At 42.3% G+C, this 19,002-nt stretch overlaps 1 protein-coding gene across 1 annotated transcript; it reads left to right on the top strand.

Moving 5' to 3' along the window:
* Positions 1-3,209: 3,209 nt before the first annotated feature.
* Positions 3,210-3,979, top strand: LOC128967754 (uncharacterized). Its single transcript, XM_054381964.1, has 2 exons — positions 3,210-3,327; positions 3,408-3,979. The coding sequence occupies exons 1-2, from the start codon at positions 3,210-3,212 to the stop codon at positions 3,977-3,979; spliced, it is 690 nt and encodes a 229-aa protein (XP_054237939.1).
* Positions 3,980-19,002: the final 15,023 nt, after the last annotated feature.

Raw genomic sequence — 19,002 nt, 5'->3', positions numbered from 1 at the left:
GTCTCCACCAGCCTGTCCTAGTCCCAGTGCCACCTCAACCTGACTCCTCATATCAGTCGCAGGTAACTCTCCCATCACGCCCCTTGACTCCAGGGCTATGTCTCCATCATAGGCTGCAGATCAAACCTCACCTTGCTTCTCACTGCAGCCCCATACATCTTCATTTCCCCCCCAGACTCCTCAAACCCAGACTGTCACATCCCTTTCATTCTACCAGACTGACACTTCTAATAACTTGTCAACTTCTAATTGAGGCAGGAATACTGAAAGATAATGCAGTCCATCCCCATCCCTCCCCCAACTGCTGAACTTGCAGCAGCAACAGTAGTAATCTTTAGAGATACTACTTTTGAAATGCAATAGGTAGCTACAGACCACTTGTAAACCTGAGTCTGTCAAAGAACAACAGTTTTGTTACACTGACTAAATTTCCTGGGAATGGCAAGAGACATCGGCAAAACCTTAATGAATTTTACTTCTCTGCTCCACGCTGGAGACGCTGGAACATCTCAGGTTTTCACACTATTTGGACTAAACTTAAATTGCTTCTGTGTAATTTAAACTTTTACTGACTGTTTGCATAGATCTTGTTTGGAGAGTTAATAAAGGCTTCTGTCTGGAGAGTTATTAAAGACTTCCATCCACTTGGAACTTTATCCAAAGTTAGGCACTCACATGAACACCCCCTCATTTCAAAATGATTTAGCTGTAAGGTGGCACCATCAGATCTGAAAAAAAAATGGGTTCCTCTGTTGATAATGACAAGGATAAAATGGGAAAAGTATGTCAAATCATGGCATTTATTATGCCTAAACTGCTGCACTGCATCATCCCTACAGGAAAACCAAGAGGGATGAAACCACAGAGGACTGGATGTTAAAAAATGTAGAGCTATAGAAGGCTAAAAGCTGCACATCTTGTTCTTGTTTATGTGTCCTTGCAAATGAATCTGAAACCTAAGGTAAGTTTTCAGGAGGCCTGAGCTCTTACCACAGCAGTCTCTGCAAAGGTTTTCTTTATACTAGAAAGTCAAAATTATCATATGTGACACTACTCTAAGGTACATATCTGCTCCTACTATGTTACTATCAGAACAGTAGTTTATATTGGATAGGAAGCACTTCAGCACACAACGTGTGCAAAGGCCACAGGAGAATTTCCCCAGCTTGCTCTCTGAGGATTCTTAACACTCCTTAGCAACCTTGCTGGAAGGACTGAAATCACAACCTGTATACTTGAAATAGCTGCTGGCTACAGCAAGCACACATACATCTCCACAAAAATATTTAACAGAGTCATGAAACTGAGGACATATACAAACATGTTAAACTCATAACAGCAGGAGGAATACTGGTGAGCAGACTTCTGCAGTGGCCTTATATCACTGTATAAAGCACAGTTTTAGAGGATGATTTGAGAACAGGTTTCCAATAAACCTAGTCTGGACTGGGAACATTAGAAAGGTGTGAAATGATAGTTTGTGAAAGTGCTGGAACTGCTTAGAGCAGTAGATACACATGTCAAGCTATATTCTGGGGCATACTATCTATAGTGAGCTACTGCATTCTTCCCTGGTACTGCCTCCATTACTATGTTGTTTTTCCCTCTGATAAACTTCATCAATTGGCGTTTGCAATTCTTCCACATAGGACAATTTCATGACTGAAGTGTCACAGAGTAACCATGAATATTTTTACCTACATCTTTAGCTTTCAAGGCAAGATCATATTGAGTTCTGATGTTTCTCCTTTTCTGCCTAAACAGAAGTCACAGCTGACCTTTTACTTCCTGCTATCTGCATTCAGTTTCAGATAGCCCAGGGTTTTTTCTTGAAATGCTGTTTTCCATCATGCTAAGCTAATCTGAGGTCTCAATTTTTTACACATTTAATAAACTCAAGAGTTTGCTTTTCAGTGTGGCATAAAAAACAGAGGTCATTCATAAGAAGGCTGTAACTTTTTTAACCAAACACCTGTTGTGACACTTCTGAAGGAAGCAAAGGACAAACAAACACTTATAAACACTGAGCAAGACATTGCAATCAATAAAAGAATTATGTCCTTTTGTTTTGTTTTTAACAAACTAGATCTGAATTCCACTGTATTGATTGCTGTATTTCTCCTTTACATTTTACACTGAGAAACGTTTAACCTTGATTAACCCTCATTTAAAACTTGCACATCTCTTGCAAGAGAAGACTCTCCATTTTATATGCTCCTTGTTTTTGTGAATGCTCATCTTCTCTTTCTAACCTATTAAATACTTTCACACTAGTTACTTAAACGGTATTGGTAGTGCCACTTTTCATTTAACATCTTTATACAACTCTCAAACTTCTTCCAATCAATATTTAGCCTTTGGGTTCTGCCATCCTGATATTACCCATCTACATTGTTTTGAATCACATAATATGATATTTAGATTACACATTACTTAAAATTCCAGGGTTTTGTCCACCCACTCAATAACTATGATAGCCATACTCTCCTCATCTCGCAATCCAACATTCCTTTTTTTATTTCTTGTTCATGCACACATGTCACAATACAATTTTGCTTGGCCTATCAACTAGTTTATTTCCTAAATCGCTCAGCAACAAACCATAGTGGCTGCTCCTAAGGACCTCATCATGCAAGGTCAGCCTGCTGTTACCACTGGGAAGTCGCTCTGAATTTTAAACTTCTGCTAAAAGGCATGGTGATTCGTACAGCCACTGCAGCTCAGACATTTATTCATTCAGCCTCTACAGAGCTCAGGCAACTGTCCTGTTCATGACCTTCTCATTGACCCCTTGGCACGAATATCTTAAGAGCTAAGAGTGGCTGATTCTTTACTAAGCTTGGTTGCCCAAGATAAGCAAACACTTATCACCTCTAACATCTTACCTCAGCTCTGTCTTCTAATGTGCTAGGCTGACTTTGAAAGCTACAGGCTCATGTCATGTTCAAATATTTCGGTACACTTACGCCTGAAAACAAGCAGTAATTTCTTGATTACGTTTCAATACCATCTTTTAGATTGTATTTTTTTTCTTTTTAAAACTAAGTAGTGCATTTTAAAGCTTCTCATCCTATTCAACATTATAAAGCTGAACAAATTAAACTTCGTAACCCCATAATTTCCGTGCGGGCGGGAGAGCGGTAAGCATATTTTTATAACAACAACAACAACAACAAATTATTACAATCAAGAGTAATCCTAAAGAGGGGATGGGCTGCTCCCGGAGAAAAGGCAAAGCCAAACCCACCGGTTGCAGCCCAGAGCGCGGAGCCCGCCCGCACCCACTCCCCGCCGGCCCGCCCCTAACGACGGCGCCAGGAGGGCGAGGTGAGCTGAGCTGACCTGCCGAGATCACCCCCCGAGCGCCGGTTCTTCGCCAGCCAAACACCTTGCCCTTGTGCCCTCAGCCCTGCCGAGGCGAAATCGGAAAGGGGCCGACGCGTGCATACCTGCGGTAACCCTCCCCGCTTTCCATCTGTTGCCACAGACGCGGGCTGAGGGACGAACGGGCTCGTCCCCCTCGTCCCGTCTGCCGCCTGCCTCTCCTCAGCCGCCTGCCTCTCCTCAGCCGCCTCTCAGGCGGCGCCCGCCGCCCATCAGCCGCCCCGAGCCGCGCCTCAGGCGACGCCCATCACCGCCCGGCTCGCGGAGGAGCCTCTCCCGCAGCCGCTACCCGGCGGCAGGTCCCCGAGCCCTGCCGCCTGGCTCTCGAGGGAGCCTTTCCCGCATGGCGATCACCCAGCCTCGGCGGGGGCTGTCGGGGAGCCCCTCAGCTCCATACCTGTCTGGGCCGCCGCGGGCGGGCGGGGTGTCTGCGGGAGAAGGAGCCTCGTCCCTCCTCATCCCCGGCGCGGCAGCGGGCAGCTGGCTTTGTTACTACTCGGAAGAGCCGCGGATCAGCGCCGTCGCTATAGAAACTAGCTGCGCTTCGAAGCGAGTGGCGGGAGGGAGGCGGGAACCGGGAGGAGTTGTGGGGTGAGGAAGGAGTCGTTCATTCAGGAATATCCTGGCCTCTTCCTCCGCTCGCCTGCAGGCAGCCCTTGGCACCGCCCAGCCCGGCACGGGGGTGGGCAGGCGTTTCGCTGCCCTCACCTCAACCTAATTCCCCGGGCCGCGATCGGGAACTCAGATCACCTCCTCCGGGAGACTTCACCCCGAAAGCACACAGAGGGATACACTCACATGAAGACCCCATGAAATGGCCGTGCTTGACCTGGGCTCCCACTCCTGCCCCCCTGCCTTTACTAGCCCATTTGGTCCCAGAGCATCACACAAAAAAAAAAACCCACAAACCCAGGACCAAACTTTTTTAGCGATAGTGTTTAATTTTGTAAAGTTAAACATCCTCCACATCCTCTGATGAGGAACTGCTTTGATGTGGGAACTTGCTGCTGGGACCTATCTGAACAGCAGGTCGTGGACACTGAAGCACGAGCCAAGGCCACGGTGGGCTTTTGGTCTTCTGGGCTGCATTTTGTTTGGTGCAGCAGACCCTAAGGATGAGGAAGAGCAGGGCTTGTTGTCCTGGATGCTGTTCAGACAGAAAACAGGAAGGGAAGATGGGGATGGTAGTGGGAAGGATGAGGAGGGAAAGGCTAAGAACGGATTAAAGTGGCCCAGCGGTTGGGAGATACCGTTGTGTCCTGTGACTGATGAGATTCAAGGATGGCGTGTTCTCCTACAGCAACAGCCTATGGTGTGCATGTCACTGATACCCATCTTCAGGTCCTTCTACCTGCTTGGCACGACTGACAAAAGCTGAGCCAGCACCTCCTTTCTTCTTTCCTCGTTGTCCACTGAAGGCCTAGTGATATTGGTTTGTTGAATCTGTTACAATTCCTCACCCTGAAACATTCTCTCGGTAGTAGTAAAGCTGACAAAACATTCTGTGAAGTGCAAGATGGATTGCTTCTTTTCTCTTTCCCTGGTTTATATCGATTAAATTTGCCAAATAGAAGAAACCAAACATGCAAGGTGCAGCTCAGAAGCTGCATTATCTATCTCAGCTACTGCCACTGCTAAGCTACAGGGGATGACTATTAAGTATCAGCACTGCAAGTCATTGTGAGCTGATGAATTGGTGCCAAGAGCTGTTGGCACAGGGCAGAAAACACTGTTCAGGAAGAGTTTGCCAAAGACAAGAAAGACCCCCCACAGGAGCTCTTCACAAAACGGCACAGCTTACAGCAGAACTGCTGGCAGGCCGCAGCACAGCCAAATGACAATGACAGCACAAACGAGGGAGACAGAAGGTTGGGTGTGAAAGACAGGGGGTCACCACATATTTATCTATCTAATTTACATGCTAAGTACTAGTTCTAGAGTTAAAAAAAAAAGATAAATCCAGTTGGAGCACAGCAGAGCTGAATTAATTTTTTTATTTTGCCTCATAGCAAATTTGCTTGCTGTGAGGTGGAGAGTAACATTAGAGAGTTGAAAGATCTGCCACATACTTATAGCATAGTTCTCATTTTTTCTATATATAATACTTTCATCCTTTTAATCAAATGGAGTAATAGTATTCTTAATAGATATAGCTTCTTAAAAACAAAAAAGCTGGAAAGCAATCCACATTCTAAAACCTTTTGGAAAAGGGGGGATGCTTTTTAACTTGAGGGATTTAGAAAAGAGAATGTTTAGTGCTTGGTGCTAATAGAATTGGTTATTGTTTTGACAGCAAGACACATAATGCTACTGCTCTGATGCCTATTCATTGATCTTACAAAAGAATTTCATATCACTTTCTCCTGGATGGAAGTGTAGGAAAGGCTAGAAAAATTATAGGAAAGACTTACTTACTACGTGGTCTTCACTGACACAAAGCACCTGAGTACTGCTATTATTTCACATGTTACTGCGGCTCTTAATCTTCAATGCAATTTTACACACACTTATAAACATGTTTCCCTCTCTGGGCTGAAGGGCGATTCCAGAAGGTGCAATTGAGACAACTGGGTGATATCTTAAAAGAGTCACAGGCAGGCACAATTGGATGTGTCTTAGTTTCATGCAGATATCTGTGCCTTCTAGATAACTTTTCCTAACAAGGTTACAATGATATTTTACTAACAGAGATCAGCCATTTTTGTAGATGGGTATCACCTATATCCTTAAGGCAGAGCCTCAGCCAGTTCACCATTCTAGTGCTTGTAAAGTGTTTTACTGTTGGTGCACTTTTTTCAGTCTTTGCTTGAAATGTATTTGATTTTATACAGTGTAATGTCATTTTCTAACTTTTCTAACAGCATTTACAAAGTAGGGCAGTAACTGCAAATGTGCCAAGCTGATGCTTGGGACGTTTACAGTCACGATGTTTCTATAGATATGGTGAAGGGAATGAAACATAAAAGACAGTAAATTCTTTCATTGCAGTCACAAGTCAATATTAAACCAGCATAATATTTTGTAACATTTTCACACTAAGCTATCCTGCCTTCTTGTTTTGGTATTTTGTCCCTATTTCTCCCAGACAACACTTTTAAAATCTACAACTGGACTGCCTCCTCCAACATTTTTTGGGAACCTGTACATCTTTGGAATAAGGGGATGCAACACATGCACACACACAAAAGTAATAATAAAAAAAATCAAATATGTGCTGATATGACCATTGCCAGCTTCTGACTCAGCAGTGACATGTGCATCTTTCTCAGCATGAAGGATATTTTCCAGTAACTCAGCGTACTGAAGGAGTTCTTTGTGGAACATTGACAAATCTTAACATTCACGTGGAGCAGGAGAACAGCTCTTGGTGGTGTCCCCTCTCTTTTTGCTATTTGTCCTTGCTCCAAAAACCATTCATCCCACAAAAAGCTTATTCCATTGGACATTTTGCTCCCTGTAAACAGGGCAAAGTATCCTTAGAACAGCACTGAAGCATTAAGTAAAGAATGCTTCAAATGAAGGAATTAAATACATTATTAGCACATGATATTTAAATAAAAGAGGGGAGGGACCTGTGGTAAAACTGAGGTAACAATATTTAATACTAATATTAATTGTCATTACTACTACTATTATTATTAGGATTAAGGTGCAGACTAAAGGCTGCACCAGTGCCAGGCATGATTTCACTACAAAACAGAAATATAGGTAATTATCTGCCCTGAAGAGTTTTCACTTGGAATTAACTGGTTTTCCAGAGGGCCTGGAATGCCTTCAGGAATTGTTGCACAATTGAGCAGTGACAAGCACAGTGGGACCTAATTTAATTGTGGCCTTTTAGATGTGTGTAATATAAATTTTAAATAATGTGATAATCATAATAATTCTGCGAGGAGACAGAGCAAAACTATTTTTTTATGTCTATAGGCTACCAGTCCTTTTGGAAATCAGAGATTTTGGAATCTGGAAAATTAGTTGAAATGGTAATTGAAGGAAGCAATAAAGTCTGAATATGCTAAAATAGGGGATGAACTCCTAGGCTCTGACTTTGTGAAAGGAATATATACTTTCCCCAGGGCTATCTCTCAATTATATTTCATCAGACAGATTTTTCCCCCTTGGGAGAAATGTGTATTTTAAACCTTGCCCTGAGATTTCTGGATGCCCTGTGGAGAAGAAGCTACAGCAGCACAAAAGAGAGAGCCAGACAGACACAGGGCCCTTCCCAGCTTTACCAGGTGCTTCTCACAGGTGCCTCTGGTATCTGGGGTACACACTTGGGTTTCTAGCCTTCCTATTTCTTTTTTTTACCACATTAAGTAGATACTGGCATAAGGAAAATCAAATGTGTATAGATATATTCAGACTTGCAGCTGATCATTTAACAAAATTGTTATCATCCAGACTTGTGGTGCTGAGCATTCAAAACTGTCAGAAAGAAAAACATTACTATCTGGTTGGCTTTCAACATGACCAGGCTTGTGCCTACCCTCCACCATGTAGTGCTCTATTGAAATATCACAGCTACTCAGAACAAGGCAGTGAAGCAGCCTGCTGAGAAACAGGCAATATTTGAGCTGAAGTGCAGTGCTGTGCCATTATAGACATGCTTGACTGTGTTTGTACTCCTTGATGTATGTCGAGTGTATAAGCTCCTGTGACAACATGACATCTCAGGGAAACACATGAGTTAAAAGATCACGTTAAAAATATCATTGATCTGGAATGGGGTAAAATGACATGGCAACCAACATTCAGGGTGCATACCATTGTATAATACTGCTTACTGTAGAGGATCCTCAGAGATGGTGAAGAGCAGCCTAACTTAAGTAGCTGAATAAACACCACAGTGGGTAAAGGGATTAGCACTAGGAAAGCATAACTCTGGATGGTGTAGTTTGTGCTGTTCACAAAACCTACTGCGACCTTAATAAAGCGCAACTGCTCAGAAAATAAAAAAACGTCCTGGCATTACTGTGGAAAGCCCAGTGGACACCAGCATTGAACAAAATGCTACTGGGAAAGAAAAACTCAGGCTAAAAATACTGTAATTCCCACAGATTCATTATTTGCTGCATCTGGAGTACTTTGTTCAGTTCTGGGAACTCGACTGCGAAATAGATACAGCAGATACAAAATGCACCTGAAGGCAGGCAGTGTAAATAGTTAGAAGCTGAGAGTGAAAATTTTGTTATCTGGAGAAATTGAAAAGATTAGCACTGCTTAGGGATGGCATGAAGAAAGGATATGATAGATCTCCATGAAAAATAATGACTGGCATGAAGAAGGTAAGTCTGCATAAGACTTTTTTTTCATAATTTAAGAACAAGAGTTCATCCAGTGGAATTAAAAATATACAAACTTGAAAGGGCTGAAAGGAAATATTAGCTACTAAAGTGAATGCATTCACTGTTGCATGAGATAAAATTTAAAGAAAGGATTAGATTATATAAAACACGTGTAAAGGGATAGAAACCTTCATATCTCAATGCATAAGCCTTTCATCAAGCCAGAGGAACAGGGAGAGGAGCATTAACCCAAACTCTTCTTTGGGCAAATTATTAAACTTGAAACTTCTTCTGAAACATCTCCTGCTGGTCATTAGTGATAGGACTACAGATGATACTGGTTCTCATCTGATACATAGCTTCACTTTCTCATCCAGGAGGGACTAACATGCCCCACCACAGCCACCCATTTATGCCTGAATGAATGTCTCTGTTTGCATGGTACTGAGTGTCTCTCATTCCACAGATCACCAAGAATTACATCGCTGGGAACTCTAAACCCTTCTATTAAAAGTAATTTGCAAATCTGACCTTTAGGGACTCAGGTATATAAAGATGCATCCATGTGACAGGCATACTCCTGTATGCGTATGGTCCATGCTCTAAGTAGTCCTACCAAGCACCATCTGATTCTAGTCTGAAAACCTCTTGGCTATTGGAGCTAATAACTCACTGTGTGGTTCATACATGCAATCACAGCCATGGAATGGCAGGGGTTGTAAGAAATGTCTGGAAATCATTTAGTCCAACCCCACTGCTAAAGCAGGTTCACCTAGATCAGGTTGCACAGGAATGTGTCCAGGTGGGTTTTGAAATTCTCCAGAGAAGGAGACTCCACAACCTCCCTGGGCAGCCTGTTCTGGTGCTCTGGCACCTTTACAAAGGAGGAAAAAAGTTTCTTCTTATATTCAGATGAAACTTCCAGTGTTCCAGTTTGTGCCAGTGACCCTTATACTATTGCTGGGCACCACTGAGAAGAGTCTGGCTCCATCCTCTTGACATCTACCTTTTAGATATTTATAAGCATTGATACTTAACCCAACTCAGGGCTAGACTGAATATGGGACCATTGGAGTTTCTCTGAACAGATGCAGACTTACTAGGTGAAAACGAACAGAAGCTAGGAACTTTGGATACAGAACATTTCCATTATTGTAATATGTTACAATCTCCAGCCAATGAGTCACTTTTGAAATTTTCACCTAAAGCCTTGTAGTCATTAGTCATATAAAACTCAAAAATCATACTGGTGACATTAGGAGAATCCTCCCCCCCCCACCCATTATCAGCTAGAGTCACCCATTCTAGGTAGATATTATTCATATAGTGGGAGTTCAGTACAACAACGTGGTAAATATGTCTGGCAAGAAAAGCAGGGACTTTGTACATCTTGGGAAAGATAATAATGGGACCAAACTACACATGCCCCAAGATGTTCAGTCAACTGAAAACTAGTTTATACCTAGGTATAGATAAACTTAAATTATGCTTGTTTGATGGTGAATTATGATGCCAGTACTGCAGAGCACTACTATACCTATTACCTTCCTACTCTCTTAAAAGCTACAGCTCCCAAACAAGCCCTCAGGCTGAAGCTATCTATTCAGTACACAGGAATCACAGTTTTTCCATGCTGTTTCTGCATTAAACTAGCCTGGGATCGTTCAAGTAGATCGGCCAGCCTGTACTACACTTTAACAGGTTCAAAATGTGCCCATCTTCTCTTGACTCACATAAAAAACCCAAACAATTACTGGCTCACAGCTGGAGTCAGTGCAGCAATTTGGTACCAGAAATGGCTGTTTCCCTTTGCAGTTTCCATCCACGTCATGAAACATGATGGCACAGCTAAAGCAACAGAAGAAAAGTGTAGCAATTGTGTTTCAGTAGTAATTTCTCATCAGCACTACCTTTACAATGCTGTATCTGGTTTTGGGTTTTTTTGGTGGTTTGTTTTTTTTTTTTGTTTGTTTGTTTGTTTTGTTTTGTTTTGTTTAAAGCCAGGATGAATTTCCAGTAAAAATGTTCACAAACCATTGCATCTCCAGCTCCTGCCACAAACAACAGTAAGGAAGAAAACCACCAATCTAACAGGAGTTCAGCTTTCCCTGGGATGTGATTCTATGTCCCTCAGTGGCATGACATTGGTAGAGTTCACGTTATGTGTTACTCTTAGTTTTCTTGAGGCATACTAGTTCCCAGAGGAAATACAAAGGATACAAAGGAGTAGGAAGGTTAATATTGTGTTGTGAAAGAATATCAGAAGCCCTAATGCTTACAGTCTATCACATCACAGCTTTCTGCCTCTTAAGCTTTAAAGAAATGAATCCAAGAAAACCAAACACTTCAACTTTTAAGTTTAAAAACCTAAACCCAAGAAGCCAAAGGAAGACACTATGGCTGTTTGTGTCAACTTCTGTTTTTACTCTTTATTCTCTTCTTGTTTGTTGGTTAACTTCACATAAAGGAGTTAATGATGCATGTAGTAAGAAGGCCACTGCAGGCAAAATGATGTCGAATAAATGCTCCTGCATCACTACCATCTGTAAGCCCCAATAGTAATTTCACTGTCTGAATCAATGACTTGTCATTAATTAATGATTTCTGTCCTAAACCCAGTTTGCATATAATAAATTTAACTCTTATGTTAAACGTTGCTTACTTTGTGGAAAACCTTAAATTGTCTGTAGGTAAAACTAAGTTGAAGGACCAAACTGAAAAATGAACACAGGACAAAGTTTTTGAAGAGGCATTAACTCCAGAATTTGAAATGAATTTGAGGATAAGAGTTTCAGAAAGACAGGCTTGGTTATAAAAAAACCCCAACACAAAACAAAACAAAAAAACCAAGCAAACAAAACCAAAACTCCCCTCACAACCCAAACAAAAACAACACTTTTGAAATATTACTTATCAATGAATGAAGTTAATTGGTACAGTCTACATTTAATCTGGAGTCTTTCTTTGCTCCAGTTTTCACAGAATCATAGAATGGTTTGGGTTGGAAGCGATCCTAGGGTTCATCTAGCTCCAACTCCCTTGCCATGGGCAGGGGACACCTCTTACCAGACCAGGTTGCTCAAGGCTCCATCCAACCAGCTTTGAACACTTTCAGCATTGGAGCCTCCACAACTTCTCTGCCTCGCTGCTCTCATGGGGAAGAACTTGTTCCTAACATCAAATCCAAATCTAGCTTCTTCTGGTTTCAATCCATTACCCCTCATCCTTTCATGACATGGCTTTGCAAAAAGTCCTTCTCCAGTTATTTTTATAATTTCCAGATTTAACTGTGTTGTAGGTTGAGGGTTAACTGCTGAACCCTAGGGTGGAAAACCCTACCCAGGGGGTGGCACCGGATTATGTATCATGTTATTCCCTTCTCTTTCCTGCATGCCCTCTGTTTAAGAGGCAAGATTCTAGGGGAGATCTCTCTTGCTCTCTTGCTTTTGCTTTGCTGCATGGTGGGGAAGTTTTCTTGCTGGCTGGGAGCTGTTTTGCCACGTGGCCAGGCCTACTCCATTGCCAATTCTGGTTTTGCGTATATTTCTGTATATACTTCCTGATATCCCTGTATCTCCCATTTGCCTTGATACCTATTATTTTTTGTTAAAATGACTTTGTAACTTTCAATTTGGCTCAAGTTTCTTTTATTACCCCTTTTACCTTCCCCTGCCTATCTTTTCCCTGAGGGGGAAGTGGGAGAGGGAAGAGGGGGGTAACCTACAGTTATGTCTCATGGGCTTTAGCCCTGGAAGCTCAATCTAAGACAAGCTGATAAGCAAAAAACATAAAGTCTGTTTTTATTTGTATAATCAATGAAAGTCTACTAAGGTTAATTTAGTAGCTCTTCTGAATGAGAAGATTTTCTACAGCTTGTGTAGAGAGTGTAGTATAGAGGGAAGGAAATTGCAGATTACAAATCTCTTGGCACATAGTCCTGTTTTACACCGAAGATGTGGCAAGCATTTCCAAGGTATGTGTGTGGCTGTTTTTTTGATAAGGCGATCAAGTGAAGTTTCGAGAGCATCTTTGGCGAATGCTACAGAACTGCAACTGTTATGTACCCATCCGTGCACCTTTACAGGCATCATTACAAATCAGGATTATACACGAGCTTCTTGCGATTGCCCATCCAAGCAGGATAACCAAAAGAGAACAATTTTCTACTTTTTCTCAGCTCGCCTGCAGTATTATGCCTAAAAAGTGAAAATCGTGCAGCATTTTAATCAAAATACATGTTGAAAAACAGGTCCTCTATTGCAATAAAAACTGACAGAACCTGGAAATGTTTCTAGCAATGTGCAGCTGCTGCAATCTGGAAGCAGTACTGAAAATACTTTTTTTTCCTCCTGGGTAAGGAGCCCTAAGCAATCTGCTTGCCTAGCCTCCGGTGAGGCTACACAGCGTGTTGTTGCCACCTAGCGTCGGTTCATAGAAATTCTGCATCTGGGTTTTTTCACAGACTCGCAGAATGTCAGGGGTTGGAAGGGACCTCGAAAGATCATCTAGTCCAACCCCCCTGCCAGAGCAGGATCACTTATACCAGATCACACAGGAACTCATCCAGGCGGGTCCTGAACATCGCCGGAGAGGGAGACTCCACAACCCCCCGGGCAGCCTCTTCCAGTGTTCTGTCACCCTCACAGTGAAATAATTCTTCCTCCTGTTTCCATGGAACTTCCTATGACTCAACTTCCACCCATTGCCCCTTGTCCTGTCATTGGGCATCACCGAGCAGAGCCTAGCTCCATCCTCTTGGGACTCACCCTTTACGTATTTATAAACATGAATGAGGTCACCCCTTAGTCTCCTCTCCTCCAAGCTAAAGGGCTCCAGCTCCCTCAGTCTCTCCCCCTTAGGAAGATGTTCCACTCCCTTAATCATTTTTGTGGCTCTGTGCTGGACTCTTTCAAGCAGTTCCCTGTCCTTCTTGAACTGAGGGGGCCCAGAATTGGACACACAAAAAAGGTTCATTTCCAACAAGTTAACTGCCTCTATGTGAATTCCTGGAGAATTCAAGGCAGCCTGTAGAGCCTTTCATTAGGGTGTGCAGAGGGAACACTTGCACCCATCAGTGATCTGGACCTTTGATGGTGAATTCACAGCTCTGGCCTCTTCAAATAAATCAACTAACTCAGGAGCAGCAAGAGCGTGTGCTGCCGGGGCATTTTGCTGGTGTATGATCTGGATCTAGGACTCTCACCCCATCTCCTCTTTCTTCAAACCACATGACTCCTGTAACATTGCTTTTGGTCATACAGAGATTTGGATACACAGCACACAGGACCAGGATGAAAACAAAAAGTGGAAATAAAAACTGGTGGAAAATAAAATCCCACTGAAGATTCAACAACCAGTGCAATTTCACAACTCTTTTGTGTAGATGGAGTATCCAATTCTACACTTGACAGTAAAACACTTCTGAAACAAAATAATTGTATCCATGTTTTTTAATTTTGCATTTTTCCCACCTAGAGTAAGTGAAAAACAGAAGCTGAACAGAATTCAGACTAAGACCGCAATAATGTTCTCACTGCTGTCTCTTGCATCAATTTTTAATAAAGATTTAGAAATTTATACTTAAATATCACCTTGGGGAATCCTAGAGCAACTACAACTAATGAAATCTTCAGAAAGGAAAGAAAACAATATTTATCTGCAATACTCATTCTGAACTGCAGCCATATCTAAGACAGAAGAGTAAGGAGCGTAGAGGAGACAAGAGATACTTGAGTCCTTTTCACCATGTGGTCCCTCTCACCTCCCATCTCTACCAGCTAAAGAGCTCCAAACATGAGCTTTTATAACTGACCAGACATTTCATGAAGATAACTCCATGATTCAAAGATTTAGCGAGGTAAAATAGCAGAACAGGTAGGTGAAGAGGGTGAAGGGTGAAGTGGTGCTTGAAAAAAGTTAGGAAGTCATCTCAGGAGAAATTCAGGCCTGCCAAACATGTTGGAAAAACATTGTAGATCTGTATTTAGAAACTGTAGATGAAATCAGAAAACCAAGGGCTTCTGAAAAATAACAGTTCCATCAATTTCTTCAGGCTGAATAAGCTTCAGAGCAGATTAGAGCTAGGATAGATGTCCTTCTATGATCACTTATTTTTGGCATTTACCATTCAGAGACATCAAGAATAATTTATAATATAAATATTCTGCTTCCACTATCAGTGAGAAATGTCTCAGTCTCCATGGCATATGTAGCTACATATTGAAATGTTTGTGAGACTTTTTACATTCATATGAGCCTGCTTTTTTTGCTGGAGGAAGCTGCCATTTTTGTTGGCCACCTTAGACAGATAGGAGACAAATGCTATGTTCTCTCCTGGAAACATGGCCAAGCATCCTCTGACTTGTTATCGCCCATCTTCTTTTAAGAAAATCACTCAGACTTTCCAGCTAAAAATTGCTGTGTCTTTGAATGAACAGCAGTAAAAAGCTTTTCCTGGGGAAAAAAAAAAGTATTACTTTGTTCCTTCATCCCTCTCCTGAAAACTGCCCAGTCCCTGTCTGAAAATGATCAAAGTAGAGTTTTAGCTTAAGATACAGTTTACAGAATAACCTGCGGACATAATCACAAACAAATGATGCCTCCACTGCTTGTTTGGCCACCTTTGACAAGTTGAACCCTCATGAAACACTGATTTCTCTTTTGCTTTTGAAATACATTAACTGTAATAACTAGACTGATTCAGAGGGCAAAGAGGGAACACAATGAGCTTTTCAGTAATTCCTCCTAGCCATACATGGCAACAGATCACAGCCTTTATTTCACCAACCTGTTTTGACTGATCTGCTTAGGACCAACATAGATTTGAAGAGATTAACAAAATCGGCACAACTCTCTGAGGTAATCAAGCCTCCCACAGAAGAAACAGAATGCTTGTCCTAGGCATGAACATCAACATTTTAAAGCCAACAGCAGTGAGATGAGTTGAATGAGGTGCTTCACAATAAGAGTACAGTGGTGCACAGATGTGACCATTTCAGACTTTAATTGGAAAGAAGCTGAAGTCTTGTGAGAAATATACTTCTCAGAAGGGCTGAACTGCAGGCATGGCTGCTAATGGAAAGCACTCAACTTGTAATTCTGCAGTGAAAGCTGCCAGACCAATGTATTGCAAGATTTGGAATTTTCCAAATTAAGTAATACTGTAGGTAGAAACCCAGACGCTATTCTCTGCAGGCCAGTAAAGCAACAATTTCCAAAACGTAGTTCAGTAGTTTGTAAAAGTTTAAATAAAAATGAATTCTTTACAATCTTCTTCGTAAGCCTTCATTACCAAAATGGGAAACCATGAAGCAGTTTGTCACTGGCTGGCTTGCTGAAAAAGATTGACCCTTGGCTAAGGTGTGCTCTCTAGAATGTGTTTAATCTGCCTTATAGGAAACACTCAAGCAGCATCTGTTCTTTTTTCAAAAACACATGAATGCGTAAACAAAAGCTCACATCAATATGAAATGTAGATTTCATTGTATTTTAAATAGTCCTAAGGAGAAACTACTTACAAATGTTTTCATCTAAAGCTTGAACAGGCCTGAGAAACAAATACCCACATAAAGCAATAAGACGTTTGAGCTATTAAGCAGCTCAGCACCAGTAAAAGCATCAACCTCCAGACCTTCAAGTCTCAAGGTACAAGAAGGGAAAGTCTAACATGTGAAAGATGTTAACTGCATCTTTGAAAGACTTGGAATTTGGATATTGTCATCATTTATCCCATAGTCAAGCACTAAACTATAGCAGTTCCTCCGTCACCTGATGACCTCTCCCCATCAGAGACAGGGAATCTGGAAAAGGAAGTAGATCCATGGATTGAAATAAAAGTGGTTTTAATGAAACAGCCAAACTAATACCAATGCCAGTATAAGGTGTAATAAATAATACTCAGTGCAGCAAACATACAGTTGCCACAACAAACAGGAAAGCAGTCCTCAGGAGCAGCACAGAGAATAAACCCCTCCAGAGATGGGAAGAACCAGGAGGAGAAAGAATAGGAAGAACCTACAACCCCAGCAAAGTTCCCTCTTTCTACTGAGTATGGAATACACCTGTAGCCAGTTTGGGTCAGCTGCCCTGGCTGACTCCGACCTGCTACTGACCTGCAGCCTGTGGCTTGCCTAGGATTCTGTTCCAGCAAAGCCAGGATAGGTACAAAAGAAAAATCTTTAGTCTTTGATGAGTATTTTTGCAAGCCTTCCTGACATGTCCTGACTGCGCAATTACTCTTTCCCAGAGAAGACCATCAAGGTATGAAGTATAAGCAACGGCCACTTGCTGAGCTTCTTTAGCTTCTTTAGCAGACTGTCAGTGAGGCAGACGTGTAGGAATTAAACATAATCCTCATACCAGTAGCTATTTGTTGGCTATTAATGTGATTTAAAAATCTCTGTTGCTATAAACTTGAGTGCTTTCCAAATACAATGCTTTGTGTCTGTGTCTGTCAACATCCCTACAACCATCCAGCTATTCCTAATAACTTTTGAATCTGTTGGGCAATTTCAGCAAAGATCAATAGAGGAAACATGGTTTCAAAAATACTAAATTATTACCAGCTTTGTGGAAATAAGTGGCTAAGGGGAAGAAAAATAATGCATTAATGCTTCCCACAGAAGGGAAGAGGTAGAAGCTCACCCTTTATGAAACAGCTGATTACCTAGTTGAGCAGGAGCCATTTGTCATGATTGTCATGAGACTACTTGCCATTCATTAGCAGTTCCTGCTAGCACACACAAGGATTGCTGTAGGCAGAGCTAAACCAAATCTCCAGAGGCAGTGTAAAGCTGGCACCAAGAGTAAGTCTGGCATTTTTTTTGTTCTGTGGTTTTCAGAGCACATGACCAAGGTAACATTAATTTTTATTACAGTGGATTAAGCTTAGTTTTGTAATTCATTTGTTGGAGAATGTTTTTCTCTATGTTTTTTTAATATAAGCAGAAATGATCAAAAGTGTCAGTCTTGGTCAACGACATTGTCAGGGCCCTGAGGGCACTACCAGCCCTGCTTGTCCCTGACCCAGCTGCCCTAGGGCTTCCCCAACTGTGTGAAGGGACCAAGACCCCATTTCAACCACCCAGGGCTCCCCACCTCTACCCTGACCAGAGCACAGGATCCCATTTCAGGGCTGTGAATCTCTGCCTCAGTGCCATAATAGGGCTGGTCTCCAGCTCCCCACACCCCTGCCCTACCTGCCATGGACCCATCCCTGTAGATGTGCTGCATGCCTGGGTCTGGAGTTTCCTTTGCTCAGGCTACCCTGACCAGGATGGTGGGATTGGCACTGGCTGCCAGGTCCTGCCCTGACACCCTGGGATTTCTTCTTGATTCTTGTTTGCACCCTGCCAACCATGCTATGTGACTATTAGTGCTTACCTGGCACTCAGATCCCTAGAGGAAAGACAACTGACCAAAAGAACAAGCTTACAGTGCTTTTGTAAACCTTCTCCAATGCCTTTTGCAAGCTAGTGCAACAAAGGAGTTTGTGAAATGCAGAAAAAAGGACATCTAAAGGCAACCAAGTGGCTAAAATGGTATCAAGTCTCTCTTGGTGCTTTCTTGGCAAATCTTTATGCATGGCAAGTTAGGCTATGATGGCTCAGGAGGTTTCTGACCTCAGCTGACCACCTATTAAACTAAACTTGATAAGGATCAAGAATGAAATTCCTTGACCCCCACAGTCCACATGCGTAGTGAACTGAATTAGCCACAGTCACCTCAGTTTATGTCAATATATCAGTCTTGTGCCTAGGGTATGAGCAGATGGTATTTCAGACAAGGCAGTGGTGAGGCAATAGCCTGTGTCAATGGGCGGGCAGATTGGACTGGTAGCTTCTCAAAATTACCTCAGTGTGAACCCCCAGAGCTTGAGCTATAGGTCAGTTTAGTATCTTCATATATTTGTCACTCCTTCCTCTTTTAAAAGGCCACCAAGTTGCCTCAGCCCACTCTGCCATCTAGTTCCATTACACTTAGAAGAGCTATATTTGTCAAAGCTCTAGCGAATACTTTCTATTTTTCATTTCTCCTTTTCTCACTGCACATCCTCCCACCACTTGTCACCTGTTTCCTTAGCCTCCCCCTCAAGAAGCAGTTGTTCCCCTTTCCATCTCTTATGAACATCAGCATGGTTAGTAAAGGTTTTGCTGACGACAGCTTGTGTGCAGAGTCCTGGGCTGAAGGAATGAGGGAGGCTGTGGAGGCTGAGGTCTGGGAGAGCCTGGTATCCTACTGTTTTGAAGAAAGTGGTTCCCAGGGACTTGATGGAAATTCAGACGAACATGGTCTCTTGTCTAGTTGTCCTAGTCCTTTGTCTCCAGGCAGG

Source organism: Indicator indicator, chromosome 6 (genome assembly GCF_027791375.1).
Source record: "Indicator indicator isolate 239-I01 chromosome 6, UM_Iind_1.1, whole genome shotgun sequence".
NCBI lineage: Eukaryota > Metazoa > Chordata > Aves > Piciformes > Indicatoridae > Indicator > Indicator indicator.
This window is presented reverse-complemented; position numbering and strand designations above follow the sequence as displayed.

Coding starts and splice junctions, on each gene's coding strand:
- LOC128967754 (XM_054381964.1), top strand. CDS start 3,210: ATGGGCTGCTCCCGGAGAAAAGGCAAAGCCAAACCCACCGGTTGCAGC. Junction 3,328..3,407: donor GACGGCGCCAGGAGGGCGAG/GTGAGCTGAGCT, acceptor TTGTGCCCTCAG/CCCTGCCGAGGCGAAATCGG.